The 16313-nt window shown below is 49.1% G+C and overlaps 1 protein-coding gene across 3 annotated transcripts in view; it reads left to right on the plus strand.

The window, feature by feature from the left end:
* Positions 1-16313, plus strand: part of Ankrd27 (ankyrin repeat domain 27) — a 60025-nt gene that overhangs the window by 11412 nt on the left and 32300 nt on the right. For 2 of the 3 annotated variants that reach the window (XM_041654026.1, XM_041654027.1), the window contains exons 3-10: positions 9943-10053; positions 11125-11281; positions 12041-12195; positions 13289-13348; positions 13432-13485; positions 13577-13642; positions 14259-14335; positions 15811-15932. In XM_041654026.1, the coding sequence (XP_041509960.1) occupies positions 9943-10053; positions 11125-11281; positions 12041-12195; positions 13289-13348; positions 13432-13485; positions 13577-13642; positions 14259-14335; positions 15811-15932 (802 nt within the window). The remainder of the gene's footprint in view (positions 1-9942; positions 10054-11124; positions 11282-12040; positions 12196-13288; positions 13349-13431; positions 13486-13576; positions 13643-14258; positions 14336-15810; positions 15933-16313) is intronic. The other variant, XM_041654028.1, reaches the window with a different exon arrangement.

The following is a 16313-nucleotide window of genomic DNA, read 5'->3' on the forward strand; positions in this document are numbered from 1 at the left end:
TGTTTTGATAATTATATGGCGAGGGGATGTTTTTTTTTTGATCCAGCCTATTCGGTGTTCTGTATGCTTCTTGAACCTTCATAGGTATATCTTTCTTTAGGTTGGGAAAGTTTTCTTCTATAATTTTATTAAATATATTTTCTGGACCATTGAGCTGCACTTCTTCTCCTTCTTCTACTCCTATTATTCTTAGGTTTGGTCTTTTTATTGTGTCCCATATTTCCTGAATATTTTGTGATGAGAGTTTGTTGGACTTGCTGTTTTCTTTGATCAGTGTATTTATTTTCTCTATGGTATCTTCAGAATCTGAGATTCTTTCTTCTAACTCTTGTATTCTGTTGGTTATGCTTGTTTCTGTAGACTCTGTTTGTTTACTTAAATTTTCCATGTCCAGCCGGCCCTCTGTTTGTGTTTTCTTCTTTGCCTCCATTTCAGTTTTCAAGTCTTGAACTGTTTCCATTATCTGTTTGATTGTTTTTCCTTGGCTTTCTAGGGTATCATTCACTAATTTATTCAATTCTTCAAACTTTCTGTTATATTTCTCATCCATTTCTATAAGGGCGTTTTTTACATGCTGTTTAAGGGCGTCAATCACTTTCATGAAGTCAATCTTTTCTACTTCTTCTTGATTAAGGTGTTCATGTCCTCCCTTTGTGAGGTCGCTGGTTTCTGGTTGCTTCATATTGCTTTTCAGCTTGTTGGGCGAATTCTTGCCTTGGCGTCTGCCCATCTCTTCTTCCAAATGCTCCCTTATGGATCTTCTTTTACCGGATCAGGTCTCCTTGTCTACCCAATCTGGCTCTCCCCAACGTTGGCTCTCCTGGCGCGGAGAGATCAGGCCTCCGTGCTGGTGGGCAGGTCGCAAACAAAGCGCCTACCCTGCTTGGTGCAGGCAGGCCATAGAAACAAAGGGACTCCCGCACGCTTGGGTGCCCTGAGGATTCGGACCCAGTGCCCAGACAGGCTGGGCTGGGTGATGTTATGTGCCAAAAGAGGGCGGTGGGGCCGAAGTGGGGAGGGTTCTTGATGGAAGCTGGGTGGGCTAGGAAGAAAGAGGCGGTATGCAGGGAGTGGAGGCCCTGCAGAGAGCTCAAGAAGGATAGGGGCCCAAGGAACCTCTGAGCTCCCCTTCCCAGGCTGGCGCCGAGGGGCCAGAAACTCACCCCAACGCTGGCTCTCCTGGCGCCGAGAGCCTGGCACCAACATTTTAATTAAGAAGCATCCATCTCGCCACAAGCTCGGGTCACCTGAGAAGAAAGTCTCAATTGAGGGAATCTAGATCAGGTTGCCCTGTGACCCTGTCTGGTTGTTAATCGGTGCGAGAAGACACAGCCTGCTGCTGGCCACGCTGTTTCATGAGCCTGCCAAGCATGCGCAGCAGCAAGCATGCAGCACTGGTGTGTTCGCGTCTCTGCACCTTGACTGTGCAGGTGACTGACTGCTTGACATCCTGGCTCGCTGTCCTGTCAGGGCTGGACGGTAACTGGAAATGAAAGTTCAGTGAACGCGTTCTTCTCCTCTGTCAGTTTTGGCCATGATGTTTGATCACAGCAGTGGAGACAGAACAAGGATGTAGCTTAGAAAGACGTTTCCCAAAGGGAAAGCATTTCTGCGACAAACGCCACAACCACAAAAGTCTACAGGGGTGGCCAGGCGACAGGGATGGGAGAAGCATGCAGGAGACATGGTGGATGGGGGGGGGGGTCTCTACTGCCTGGAGGGGCAGCCCATGTCCTGATGTTGCAGATCTTCCTAGCACTTGGCTTGGGGGCGGGGTGGAGGGGTAGTTAATTTTCTGGATACTGTGACAAAATGACTAACAGAAACCAGCTGATGGAGGACAGGGTGATTTTGTTTGACTAGCGATTTCAGAGGTTGCTGTCTGTATCTGGGCTGTTGGCTCTGGGCCCATGGTGAGGCACAACACTGGTGGTGGGAGTGTCTGATGCCGAAGGTTCTTCTTCTCACTGGTGGAGAAGGAAACAGCAGGGAGGGACCAGGACCAGCTCAACCTCCAGAGGCAGGCCTGTCAGTGACTTGCTCTGACCAGGTCGGGCCCCACCTCCTAAGCCCCTAGAACCTCCTCAAAAGGGCCATGGAGCCTGCCTCAGGGGACATTTCGTGTTTGCTCATTAGTGTTTGTCTTGGTTTGCGTCACTGTCTGTCATGAAGGGAAGTCGGGGTGGGAATTGAAGCAGAGACCATGGAGGAGCACTGCTTACTGGCTTCTCCGTGACTTAACTGTTTACTTTCTCTCTCTCCCCTTCCTCTCTCTCCCTCCGTCCTTCCCTTCCTCCCTCCCTTTTCTTTCTCTCTTTCCTGACTTTTTGAGATAGGGTTTCTCTGTGTAGCCCTGCTGTCCTGGAACTTGCTCTGTAGACCAGGCTGGCATCAAACTCACAGAGATTTACCTACCTCTGCCTCCCAAGGGATTAAAGGTGTGCGCCACCACCACCCAGCAATTTAGCTGCTTTCTTACAGTCCAGCACCACCCACTGCCCTCTCACATCAATCATTAATCAAGAAAATGCCCCACGGGCCAGTATGATGGAGGCATCGTCTCAGTTGAGGTTCCCTCTCTTCAGATAACTCTAGCTTGTGTCAAGTCGGATAAAACAACCAGGACAGTGGGCTTCTCTTTTGTTTCTTTTTTTTTTCCAGTGCCAAGGAGGAAAATCAGGATTTTGTATGTGCTAAGCAAGTGTACTACCTCTGTGCCACACCACCAGCCCCTCACTGGGGGATTCTAGCCAGGGGCTCCACCACTGAGCCACACCCCAGCCCCTCACTGGGGATTCTAGGCAGGGGCTCTGCCACTGAGTCACAACCCAGCCCCTCACTGGGGAATTCTAGGTAGGGGCTCTACCACTGAGCCCTTATCCCAGTATCTTGTGTGTATGAGAATTTGTGTATGAGGACACATGTGTATATGAATGTGAAGGTCACAGGACAGCTGCAGGTGCCATTCCTCAGATACTATAAACCCTTCTTATTTTTGGTACAGGGTTTCTTCAGGATTCTGAGAGACCTGTGCAGCTAGGCTAGCTGGCCTAGTAGCCCCAGGACTCTCTTCCTCGGTGCTGGGAGTGTGTGTATACTCCACCAGACCTGTCCTGTTGATTTTCCATATGAGGTCTAGGGTTAAGTTCAAGTCCTGTACCTCACTGACTGAGCTATCTACCTTCCGAGACTCACAGTTTCATTTTCTTTTCTTTTCTTTCTTTCTTTCTTTCTTTTTTTTTGTTTGATTTTTGGGATAGGGTTTCTCTGTGGCTTTGGAGCCTATCCTGGAACTCACTCTGTAGATCAGGCTGGCCTCGAACTCACAGAGATCCGCCTGCCTCCGCGTGCTGTGATGAAAGGCATGCGCCACCACCGCCCAGCCCAGCTGCTTTTTCAAAGCATCATTTTAAGTTGAGTGTGTTGAGCACACTGGTGCTGTCTTTGACTTTGCTTGGGAAGTCCCTGCTAGCTCATTGTGACCTGTTTCCTTCTCACCTCGTCCTGCACTGTGTCTCCACTTCTCTTCTGTGGTGACAGCTCTGGTCACGCGTGGGAGGACTTGAACTGAAGGAGAAGTTTGCTTAGCTCAGGTCAGCCTCTGGTTGCTGGCAGCTTTTCTGGAAGCACAGAACGAGTGTGAGCCTTATTTGTGCCCGCAGGAGGCTCTGTCATTGAAGTTCACTCTGGGTTTCCTGATTAGTATTTTCCTTCATGTGCATTAACCAGAAGGTTTTTTTTTTTAATTTGGATTTTGAATGCTATAGAAATCATTATTAAAAATCATTAGACCCTAAGCAATAGAGGAGAAGGTGCCCGAACTGGCCTTGCCCTGTAGTTAGACTGATGAATATCTTAAATGTCGCCATAGAACCTTCATCCAGAAGCAGAGACCCGCAGCAGAGCACTGGGCTGAGCTCCCAAAGTCCAGATGAAGAGTGGGAGGAATGAGAATATGAGCAAAGAGGTCAAGACCATGATGGGTGCACGCACTAAAACGGTCTATCTGAGCTAATGGGAGCTCACCAACTCCAGCTGGACAGGAAAGGAAACCACCTAGGTCTAAACTAGTCCCTCTAAATGTGGTTGACAGTTGCATGGATGGGGCAGACTGAGGGGCCACTGGTAGTGGCACCAGGATTTATCCCTACTGCTTGTACTGACTTTTTGGAAAACCGGTTCTCTTTGGATGGATATCTTTGCTCAGCCTAGATATAGTAGGGAGAGCCTTGGGCCTTCCCTTCTCTGAGGAGTGGATGGGGCGTGGGGTCGGGGATAAATGGAGGAAAGGGAGGGGGCAGTGGGAACTTGGATTGGTATGTATAATGAAAAAAATATGATTTGTTTTTAAAAAAAATAAAAATAAAGCCGGGCGGTGGTGGCGCATGCCTTTAATCCCAGCACTCGGGAGGCAGAGGCAGGCGGATCTCTGGGAGTTCGAGGCCAGCCTGGTCTACAAGAACTAGTTCCGGGACAGGCACCAAAGCTTACAGAGAAACCCTGTCTCGAAAAACCTAAATAAATAAATAAATAAATAAAATTAAAATTAAAATAAGAAAAAAAAATGATTAACGGCAGAGCATGGCGGAACAGGTCCATAATGCAAACACGCAGATTGGCTGAAGCTACATGGTGAGTTTGAGGCCAGCATACACTAACTACGTAGTGAGGCTCTGTCTCATAAAACCCCAGTGGGTGTGCTGGGCAGTGGTGGCACACACCCTTAATCCCAGCACTCGCATAGACAGGCGGATCTCTGTGAGCTCAAGGCCAAGCTGGTCCAGAGTGAGTTCCAGAACAGGCACCAAAGCTACAGAGAAACCCTGTCTCGCAAAACCAAACCAAACAAAATAAAACTAAAAACCCAGTAGATAAACAAATAAGGGGCCAGAGTGAAGGTTCGGTGGCTAAGAGCATGTGAGGACCAAAATTCAATACTTAGATCCCAGATGTGCACCACCACGGTCAGGCCCATCTTTTGAAACGGTACTCAGCTCCAGCCCCTCCTGAGAACTATGGGATCCGCTTGAAGTCCACACCAGGTAGCTAGAAGTTTCTGGCCTTCCCTGGCCTCGTCAGGTGATGCAGCTTCCCTGCAGAAGTCAGGCGTGGAATGAAATACTCTGCCAGCATACCCAGGGTGGGGCTGGAGCTGGATGGCTCGCTCCGGCCCCTGTTGTTCGTGGGATGGGCAAGGGACACAACTCTCCACTGTACAGTGTGCTCCACATGCTTCTTAAACAGTAGAATATTACGGCTGCTCCTAGAAGGTTCCCCATCCTTCCTGTCACTTCTGAGAGAGCAACCTGGCATCGGCAGTATCGTGATTAATTTCTGTTCTGGGAAATTAAGCTTTGCTAACAGGCCCGAGAACTAACCAGCCCAGCATCAGAGATCAGAACCCTTTACGGTGCAGCATTAACCTTTCTTGTGTCTGTGACCAGACACCAAACAGAAGCGACCTAGGGAGGAAGGGTTTATTTGGGGTCACAGCCTCAGAGGGTTACGTTCCGTCACGCTGGGGAAGGAAGGCATGGTGGTATTCAGTATGGCTGGGGTGCTTGGCAGACACATCTCCACATCATGGAGGAACAGGAAGCAGGGTGCTGGACCAGAACCAGGTGGAAACAGAACCTTCAAAGGTCCACCCTTGGTGACAGACTTCCCGGTCACCAGGCTCCACCTCCTAAAGGCTCCACAGACTCCTAGTATATAAGACATGAACTGTGGGAGACATTTCAGAGTCAAACCATAACCATGAGACTTAAGTTACCAGCTCATCACTAGAAATTGTGTCAGGGCTCAGTGGTTGAGAGCGCTGGCTGGTTCACAGAGGACCCAGGTTTCATTCCCAGCACTTACCTGGTGGCTCACGGCTGCCTGTAATTCCAGTTCTAGGAGATCTAGTGCCCTATTCTAGCCTCTGTGGGTAGTGCATGTGTGCAGCACACAGGCATACGCTCAGGCAGAACACCCAAATGCACAAAATTAAAACGACAGAATAAGTAATGTCTGTAGTTTCAGCATCAGCCACCTTTGACCCTTCTCCCGACAGCCACCACGATAAGATGTGCTGGTCTGCGGTAGCAGGGGTGCGGCAGCCCGACTGCTCCCCTACACAGCCCAGCCACTGCTCAAGCTGGCCTCCTTCCAGGATGTCCCTTTCCGGGAGGGGAGGAGTCTTGTTCCTGCCACCTGGTTGCACCATGGAAATTCCTTCTCCCACACTCCCTCATTTCAGATGCAGGGCCCTGTGACACCCACACTGCTCTAATAGCCACCCCTGAGCCTATTATCTGGGCTAATAATGCCCCTGGGGCTTCCTGGGAGTGGCTCGGGCAGGTCCATCTCCTGGGACTCTTGTCGATTGGCTGTTTTCTGACTTTGTAGGAGAGAGATAGAATTAAGATCTACCCCCAGGTGAGACAGTACCAACTCCCCCACCCCATGACTCACATTCATCTGGATAGGTAAAATGAATTTATTCAGGGTTACTTATATAGCAGTGGTCACTATGGACCATACATTTTCTTTTTTTAATTTATTTATTTTTATTTCATGTGCATTCACGTTTTGCCTGCATGTATGTCTACGTGAAGGTGTCAGATCCCCTGAAACCAGAGTCACAGGCAGTTATGAGCTGCTACGTGGGTGCTGGGAATTAAACTTAGGTCCCCTGGAAGAGCAGCCACTGATCTTAACCACTGAGCCGTCTCTCTGGCCCCCATAGCTACAGTTTCTTAAGTCCACAACCCACCACTTTTTATCAGATTCCTATTTTATAATTACTCTAAGCATAGCAGGATCAGCACACACTTCGGTTCAGGTGCCACCCCCTGTCGAAGCAGTGCAGAGAACTAACTCCAGGCTCAGACAGCGTGCAGTGCAGGCAGCGTGGAATCTGGGGAAAGTCAGGCGATAATGATCAGAGACACTGCTGGGCTCGGCAAACGCTGCCGGGCTGGGTGAAGGGCCTTGCTGCAGTCTGGTGTGTGCAGCTACATGGTGCTTTACTGCGCAGCGGCGTCGCTCCCGCTAGGACATAGACGACTGGCTCATGACAGCTGCCTAGACAAAGTTGTCCAGGTTTCCCGTGTGACCTGGAGGAGGAGTCCAGTTGCCTGTCAGAAAAATTACCAGAAGGCAGGTAGAGGTGAGAGGATCTGGAGTCCCTGGCTGTCTTGGGCTATATAGCAAAACCTTATCTCAAACAAACAAGGGTTGGGGCTATCTGTAGCCTAGTGGGGGGGGGGGCATTGTGCAACAGGGACCCCCTTCCTTGGATAGGGGAGGGGTTGGCCTCCTTTCCATGTCTGTCGGGAAACTGGGGTAGTGTCTGAAACTGGAGGGTCTCCTGTGCTGTCCATACCTGTGTGTCACTCTCCCTGGTGAGCTTGGTGATGGGAATCTGTGCAGGGCGTGACGGCATGCTATCTTAATTCAAGTGGAGCTTCTCAGAACACACAGAGGTTCCTGGTCCGGTGGAGGCCAGAAGGAGGCCTGCAGCAGGATTGCTGATGTCCTCAGTGCAGCCGCAGGGATGTCACAAAGCCTCTAAATCCTGGCATTAAACGCCCCAAGGACTGCTTCTAGGCATTCCCTTGCTGGAACCCACACTGAGTTCAAGGCCGTCTTGCATGTGTTTAGTCTGTGTTGCTCTTTTTATGAAGTTGTGAGGGGCCCTGTGGAGCCCGGGAGTTGTTTCCCATTTCAAAGTTGGCATCCAAACACCTCCCTTTATTTTATAATTAAAATCTTAGATCGAAGGGATCTGGAGAGATGGCTCAGCAGTTAAGTGCACCTGCAGCCCAGTCTTGAGGTCCAGAGTCCGGATCCCAGCACCCATATCAGCTGCCTCACGAGTGCCTGTAACTATAGTTTCAAGGAATTGGACAACCTCCTCTGGCCTCTGAGGACACCCAAACACATGCTATCTTTTAAATAAGCAACTACGGAAAATTTCAGATTGTAGGCTGGTCTTGACTTTACTGAGGGTGACTTTGCACGGATGAGCCTCCTGCCTGGACTTTATTGAGCCAGGTTTACAGGCGTATGCCGCTAGGCTACTTTTTATTCAGAAATGCTGGGAACTCGCAAGGTAGTTCAGAAAAGCTACAGAATAGAATTTAAACACAAAAAAGGCAGTTTTATTTTTCCTTAATATAAACAGTGAAGACATGAACACCATAAATTAAACATGTGGGCCAGAGAGATGACCCATTGCCTAAGAGAAATTGCTGTTCTTGCGCGGGCCTGGGTTCAGTTTCTAGTCATAATGGTTTGTAACCCCAGTTCCAGGGGATCCAGTGCCCTCTTGTGGCCTCTGTGGGCACAGCATGCATGTAGTGTATAGCTAGACATTCAGGCAAAGCACTTGTACTCATACAGTTAAAAAATCTCATCACATGTTGCAGGGAAGACCGCTTGTTGGTTCCCGGCTGCTCAGCCCCAAAATAATCACATAGAAACCATATTATTTAAATCACTGCTTGGCCCATTAGCTCTAGCTTCTTACTTGCTAACTCTTACATCTTAATTTAACCCATCTCCATTAATCTGTGCATCACCACAAGGTCATGGCCTACCAGCAAAGTTTCAGTGCATCTGTCTCCCGGCAGTGGTGCCATGGATTCTCTCTGACTCTGCTTCCTTTCTCCCAGCATTCAGTTTAGTCTTCCCTGCCTACCTCTGTTCTACCCTATCAGGTCAAGCCAGTTTCTTTATTCATTAGTCAATAAAAGCAACACATAGACAGAAGGATTTCCCACGCCATTTACAAATAAGGTTTTTCACGTGGAAGGCAGAGGCAGGTAGATCTCTGTCAGCTCAAGGCCAACCTGATCTACAGAGTGAGTTCCAGGACAGTCAGGGCTACAAAGAGAAACCCTGTCTCAAAAAAAAAAAAAAAAAAAAAGTTTTTTTTAAAAGAACATGAAAAACTAGGGAAATTTATAGTAAGTGGGCATTTGTGCATAATAATGCATCGTGGTTATACTTATTTTAATTTTATTTGCCAAAAGTTACGTGTATATGTGCATGCCTGTGCATGCCTGTGCAGAGGGCATTGGATCCCCGGGAGCTGGAGTGGCAGGTGGTCATGAGAGGGCAGACATGGGTCCTGGGAACTGACCCCAGGTCTTCTGTAAGAGTGTTAATATGTCCTCTCAACCACTGAACCATTTCTCCAGTCCACTAGCTCTGTTTCTTAAAAGAAGCTTTATTGTTCAGAAATGCATTCCTAAAATATATATAGGGGTGAGTCACTTCTCAGACTTACGTAACTTTCTAGGTTTTCTTGAAATAACCCAGAGTTCAGGGATAGCTAGAGATGACAAATGACTGGCCACCAAATGCCTAGTTTTGTTTTGTTTTTCAAGACAGGGTTTCTCTGTAGCTTTGGAGGATGTCCTGGAACTAGCTCTGTAGACCAGGCTGGCCTCAAACTCACAAAGATCCGCCCGCCTCTGCCTCCCTAGTGCTGGGATTAAAGGTGTGCACCACCACCGCCCGGCAAATTCCTAGTTTTTGAAGCTGGATGAAGGACATGTGGGGCTCACGCCATTGTTTCTTAAGTCTACCTTTACATATTAGAAATGAAATAAATTGAGCTGGGAGTAGTGGTGCAGCCTTTAGTCCTGGCACTCAGGAGGCAGAAGCAGGGGGATCTCTGTGCATCGAGGCCAGCCTGGTCTACAGAGTGAGTTCCAGGACAGCCAGGGCTACATAACAGAGAGACCCTGTCTCCAAAGAATATTTTAAAGAAATAAGGAAGAAAAGAAAGAGAAGTTAAACAGTTAGGGCTATTGAGATGGCTCAGAGAGCAAAAGCTTTTGCTGCCACTCCAGCCCTAAGCAGGGCCATTTTCCCGCTGATGCCGCACCCCTCAGCAGGTCCCCAGCGTGCCAACACTCTGTCTAGTGCTGACCCTCCTCCATTCTCCAGGTCTTGGTGCCCTGCAGAGGAAGCCTGCCGAGCAGCGTTCAGTCATCTTGTCAGTTCGAGTCCTACGTTTTGGTGCCCACCGAAGGACACTTTCAGACCTTAGATGGAAAGGTACCCCCTTCTAGGATGGCTCAGGGTTGATGGGGGCTGGGGCAGGCAGAGGCAAGATAACCCCGTGTCTCGGCCTTTCACGTTATTGGCATGGAATGTTGATTTTTATATGTACGTAGCAGCCTTGAAAAGCTACCTGACAGGAGGCCATGGTGATAGTTAATAGTGACTAGGTCCTAGACTGTGCCATGGGACATGATGTGGGGCTGGAGTTCTTCTCTCTCTCTCTCTCAGTCAAGGGGAGTCATCTACCGATATGTTAGTGGTCCTGGGCACACCCTTCTCGGGTCTGTGGCCTACAGGATTATTTCTTTTGTTGTGGCTGGTTGTTTTTCTTTTTCTTTTTCTTTTCTTTCTCCCCCCGCCTCCCCAAAGTGAGACAGGATCTTACTTTGTAGCCCTGGCTGGCTTGGAACTCACTCTGTAGCTCAAGATGGCCCTTGAACTCACAGATACAAACCTGCCTCTGCCTCTCAAGTGCTGGGATTAAAGGTATGCACCACCACGCCTCGCCCATACTTATTTTTTGAGGGTTTTGGTGTGTTTACTAGGCTGGTTTGGAACTCCTGATCCTTCTGCCTCAGCCTCCTAAGTGTTGAGATTACAGGCATGAGCCACCCTCTCCAGCTGTGTCTATGGTTTTTTGTTTGTTTTGTAATAGAATCAGGTAAACTCTACGAGCTGGACATTTCATTTGCTCTCAGCCGGTTGCCTTCCCCCAGCTAGTGCATGGTCCGCCGGTCCAGGCCACCATAATTACTCTTCTCACTGGGTTTTATCTACACTTTGACACCAGGGCATGATCATCCAGGGCTTGTGGGTACTATGGCAGATCTGGAAGGGTAAGGGTTATCTGTAAGTCTGCTCAGATGGCTGGCATCCCTGCGGCTCATGACGTCTGATGCAAAGTACCACAAATTACTTACCACGCCTGTTTCTTGCTTCCTGTCCAGCTGACACACACCGAGGTGGAGTCACAGGCTCTACCTGGGTACCTTTTGGGAGGAAACTGCACGGGGTGTCTGTGGCTACCACCCCCAGGCTGGTTCTGTGACGTTTTCTTGATTCCAGGGTGTCCTCATTGAAGGAAACAGGATTAAGTTAGGAGCTGGTTTTGCTTGTCTTCTCTCTGTGCCCATCCTCTTTGAAGAGACTTTTTACAACGAAAAGGAAGAGAGCTTCAGCCTTCTCTGCATCGCTCATCCCTTGGAGAAGAGAGAGACTTCAGGTACCAAGGGAGAGTCTCCCCTTTCTCCTGACAAGGAAAAGTCTGTGCAGACACTGCCTTTTCCTTCACACAGCTGTTAAAAGCTTGAATGTCGCGCGCGCGCGCACACACACACACACACACACACACACACACAAAATATCAAAGAGCCCTCTAGAGATGTGCATAACTTTATAAAATCCCCTCTGGGGCTTGGACTAAGGCTTCCCTTGGCTGAGGCTGCCGTGCTGGATATGAGAGGATTTCAGGTGGTACTGTTCACGGAGGCCACACCGCTTCTGTGTTCAGCCTGTGACAAGGTTGTCCCTGGAGCAGTGCAGAGCCAGAGTCCTGGCTTTGTGTCTGGGCCTCAGCCTGAGGTATTGTTAAGCTGCCTGCACCATTGTCTCACTGAGAGCTCATTGGGTTTCAACAGGTTGTTTCGTTGCCCCGGGAAACAGCAGAATCCCTTTGCCAAATGCACTGAGAAGCTCTAATTGCCAGGAATTGGCTTCTCCTCAGCCCCATGGGTTGTACCTAGGGTCACAGATTAATCTGATTTTGTTCCCTGAAAAGACCTTGTATGACTTTCTGGACTTCATGATCTCCTTCACCTTCTGGTCCCTGGCCATCCTTTCATGGAACCTGGGGCTCTAGACCCACCTGGAACAAGGAAAAGGATGTGACACCCTCCCTCTCCCCCTATATCCCACACAACCTTCCCATCAGTCAGGAACCAGTGAAAACTGTAGCCAGCCTGCCCCTCCATGTCTTTTGCAGAGGAACCCTCCGCACCTTCGGATCCTTATTCCCTGAAGACCATTGAAGATGTGAGGGAATTTCTGGGAAGACACTCGGAGAGATTTGACAAGAACATCGCGTCTTTCCACCGGGCCTTCCGAGACTGTGAAAGGAAGAGCCTCCGCCACCACATCGTTAGTAGCTGTGTCTTGTTCTGCCTGGCTGGCAGCTCTCACTCCAGAGCTTTGGTTCTCCTCTCAGCTCTGGAATCCCTCTGGGGACCAGTCCATGGCTGGGAGTAGCCCAAGTCCCTTTAGGAAGTGAACAATCTTGATGAGTGTCATAAAGAAACAACCCCCCCCCCACCCACACACACACACTGTTACTGGCTATGTTAGCACCAAGGGGAACTTTTTCCCTCATACACTCCTTAAAAAAAGAAGCTGAGGGGCTGGAGAGATGGCTCAGTGGTTAAGAGCATTGCCTGCTCTTCCAAAGGTCCTGAGTTCAATTCCCGGCAACCACATGGTGGCTCACAACCATCTGTAATAAGGTCTGGTGCCCATTTCTGGCCTGTAGACATACACACAGACAGAACACTGTATACATAATAAATAAATAAATAAAGTTGAGAGCCAGGAGGAGTCTTCAGTGGGTAGAAAAGGCAAGACAGACAGCCTGGGTTCAGGTCCCCAGAACCTATCTCAAAGGTGGACACCCATGGCATGTGTCTGTAATCTCAGTATGCTTAAGAGAGGAGCTGGGAGTGGAGGCTGGAGGATCCTCCAAAAGCGTAAGCCAGCTAGCATGAAGTCCAGGGCACAATAGCAAACAGCAAGAGATTCCCTGCTGTTAGGAAGGCGGAAGGTGAGGACTGACACCTAAGGTTGTCCTCTGACCTCTGTCCTCTGACCTCTGCACTCACAGGTGCTGTGCCACACACACATATACATATGTAAATCTGCAAATATGCTAACAAGTTGAGGGCTGACGATATGGTTCAGTGGCTAAGGGCGCTTGCCGCCAAGCCTGACTGTGTGTGTTGGAGTCCCTGGCCCCACGTGGGGGGAGAGAGTGACTCCTAAAAGCTGTCCTCCGAACCATCCCCAACACGCATATTGTCTATGCCTCCCCACTACAGACACATCCCAGATCTATAAATGTAATATTTAAAAAGATGATCTGGTAAAGCTCTCCTGTGCCCTCAGTCCCGTCGTCCTCGGATGCGCTACCCACTCAGGCTTTGGTGGTAAGAGGGTTCTTCCCTCTCTGTTCTGTGTGTTGCAGGACTCCATCAATGCTCTCTACACCAAATGCCTCCAGCAGCTTCTCAGAGACTCTCACCTGGTAAGCAGGTAACCACACCAAACAACAGCAGTCTGCACGCATGCGCACCCAAACGCTCACCCAGCATTTCTCTTGAATTCCAGAAGGTTCTTGCAAAGCAGGAGGCCCAGATGAACCTGATGAAGCAGGCAGTAGAGGTAAGGAGAGAGGTGGAGAGCGGAGGGCAGTGGCTGGGAGGCTCGCTGGCACCTGATACACACCCCAAGCCTGGCTCTGTCGACCCCACAGATCTACGTCCATCACGATCTTTACGACCTAATCTTTAAATATGTGGGGACCATGGAGGCGAGCGAGGTAAGTTTGCCATCTTTGTTCTCCAGGACAAGCACCTTATCTGAGAAATCTGAAGCACCTGTGGGGGCTGGAGAGATGGCTCAGCGGTTAAGAGCACAGACTGCTTTTGGCAGAGGATGTGAGTTTAGTTCCTAGCTCCCATGAGGGATGGCTCACAACCTCCTGTAACTCCAGGTGTAGGAGATCTAGCACATTCTTCTGGCCAGTGTGGATGGATACCCGTGGTCACGTGCTCAGACACAGGACACACACATACAATGAAAAATAAATCGTAATGCTTTTAACCCTAGCACTCAGGAGGCAGAAGCAGGTAGATTTCTGTGAGTTTGAAGCCAACCTGATCTACCTGTTGAGTTCTGGGACAGCCAGGACTATGTAGAGAGACATTGTCTCAATATTTTTTGTTTGTTTGTTTTGAGACAGGGTTTTTCTATGTAACAGCCCTAGCTGTCTTGAAACTTGAGGTGTAATCCAGGCTGTCCTATAAACTAGGCTGGCCTTGAACTCACAGAGATCTGCCTGCTTCTGCCTCCCAAGTGCTGGGATTAAAGGTACACACCACCACCGCCCAGCTACAAAAGTCTTAATTTGTAGCTTTGTTCAAATCTGTTGCTAGGATGCCGCCTTTAACAAAATCACGAGAAGCCTTCAAGATCTTCAGCAGAAAGACATCGGGGTGAAACCTGAGTTCAGGTAAGAACTCTCACAGCTTCACACGTTCAGTGTGCTTGGCAGCTAGGGGCATCTTCTCCCCTCAGTGGCTTCAGCAGGGCTTCTTCGCAGCAGTCATGGCTACTATGGAGCTGTGCAATTGCTCCTGACTGATGAAGGCGGCTGACATTGACCTGGGACGGTCTTGTGGCCATCCTCTCCTGTGTTTGTGGGCCAGTGTGCCAGCTGGGTGGGAACTGAGGGAGGGGCCATGTGACTCACTCAGCCCCCCCCCCCACCGCCCCATGAAGGCTGTCTGCCCTCACCTGCCAGTCTGAGAGAACCTAGCCATGGGGGTGCTCGCTATCCAGTGAAGTTCCAATAGGGTAAAAATGTCTGAAGTATTGATGTGCAAGCCTCTTCTCACCCTTGTAATATTTCCATCTTTGGCTTTTATTAAATTTTTAAAAGTTATTATTTTTGTTGCCTTTTAAAACTCTTTTCCTTCACTTTAATTATATTTTATTTTAGTGTATATGAGTGTTTGGCCTGCATGTATGTGCACACATGCGTGCAGTACCCTTGGAGGCCAGAAGAGGGCATCGGAGTTCCTGAGATTAGAGTTACAGCCAGCAATGAACTGCCGTGTGGGTGCTGGGAATCAAATCTGGGTCCTCTGCAAAAGCAGTCAGTGCTATTAAGCTCTGAGCCATCTCTCCAGTCCCATACTATTTTAAATTTTTGGTGTTTTTTTTTTTTTTTTTGAGACAGGGCTTTTCTGTGTAGCCCTGGCTGTCCTGGAATTCACTTTGTAGACCAGGCTGACATTGAACTCACTGAGATCCGCCAGCTTCTGCCTCCCAAGTGCTGGGATTAAAGGCATGTGCCGTTGCCACCTGGCTATTTTAAAAATTTATTATTTGAATTATGTGTATATATGTCTCTCTGTAGGCATGTGCATATGAGTGCAGGTGCCTCAAAGGCCAGAGGAGTTGGATCTGCCTCAAGCTGGAATCACAGGTGGCTGTGAGCCTATTGTGGGTGCTGGAAAGCAAACTCAACTGCAAGAATTAAATGCTTTTAACCACTGAGCCATCTCTCCAGGCTGTACTTTCTCTCTCTCTCTCTCTCTCTCTCTCTCTCTCTCTCTCTCTCTCTGGTTGTGAGCCTATCCTTTAATAACTGGGCCATCTCTCCAGCCCAACCTATACTTCTTGAGACAGCATCCTTGTGCAATCCAGGCTAGCTTTGTAATCCTCCTGCTTCAGTCTCCCGAGGGCCAGGATCACAGGCCTGCACCTTTAGGACAGGCTTTTGGATTTTTTCCTTTTTCAAATTTCTGGCAAAGTTCTGTCATCTTCAAGGCCAAGTGAATGCCACCTACCTGGGTCAAAGTTCTTCTCGGTCTGTTCTTGTTGGTCGTTCCTCTGTAAGAAATGTCTATGCAGGCACACGACCAGGACAAGAGCAGCAGGGCCCTCCGCCATAACCTGGAGTTCCCATTTTCCAAATCACAGCTTCAACATCCCTCGTGCAAAGAGAGAGCTGGGGCAGCTGAACAAGTGTTCGTCCCCACAGCAGAAGTTGCTGTGCCTGCGGAAGGTGGTCCAGCTCATGACACAGTCTCCCAGCCAGAGAGGTAGGTGCTGGGAAGGGGCCGGGCAGGGCAAGGCAGCGGATACACAGATATGAAGGTCCTTAGAGGAGGAGCATTGCAAAGGGACCAGAGTTGCACGGGGGAGTGCCCTGGCGAAGCAGGTTAGGCAGGATTAGCATAGCAAATTACCAGAGAGAGAGAAGCAGCTGCTTCAATTGGGCCAGCTTCACCAGGTGTTTAGAGGTTCAGCTGTCTGGGTTTTTTTTTTTTTTTTGTATCAAATACCTCATTTTGTATTAAAAATAAAAATAAAAAATTCAAGGGTAAAAAATAAAGTAGGGGTTGGAGGTTGTCACTCAGTAGTTGAGCTCTTGTTGGCTGAGCCCCTCTACCCAGGTTCCAACACAGCACGACTACAGAGAA

Source organism: Microtus oregoni, unplaced genomic scaffold (genome assembly GCF_018167655.1).
Source record: "Microtus oregoni isolate MIOR12 unplaced genomic scaffold, Mior012 000006F_ref0000085, whole genome shotgun sequence".
Taxonomy (NCBI): domain Eukaryota; kingdom Metazoa; phylum Chordata; class Mammalia; order Rodentia; family Cricetidae; genus Microtus; species Microtus oregoni.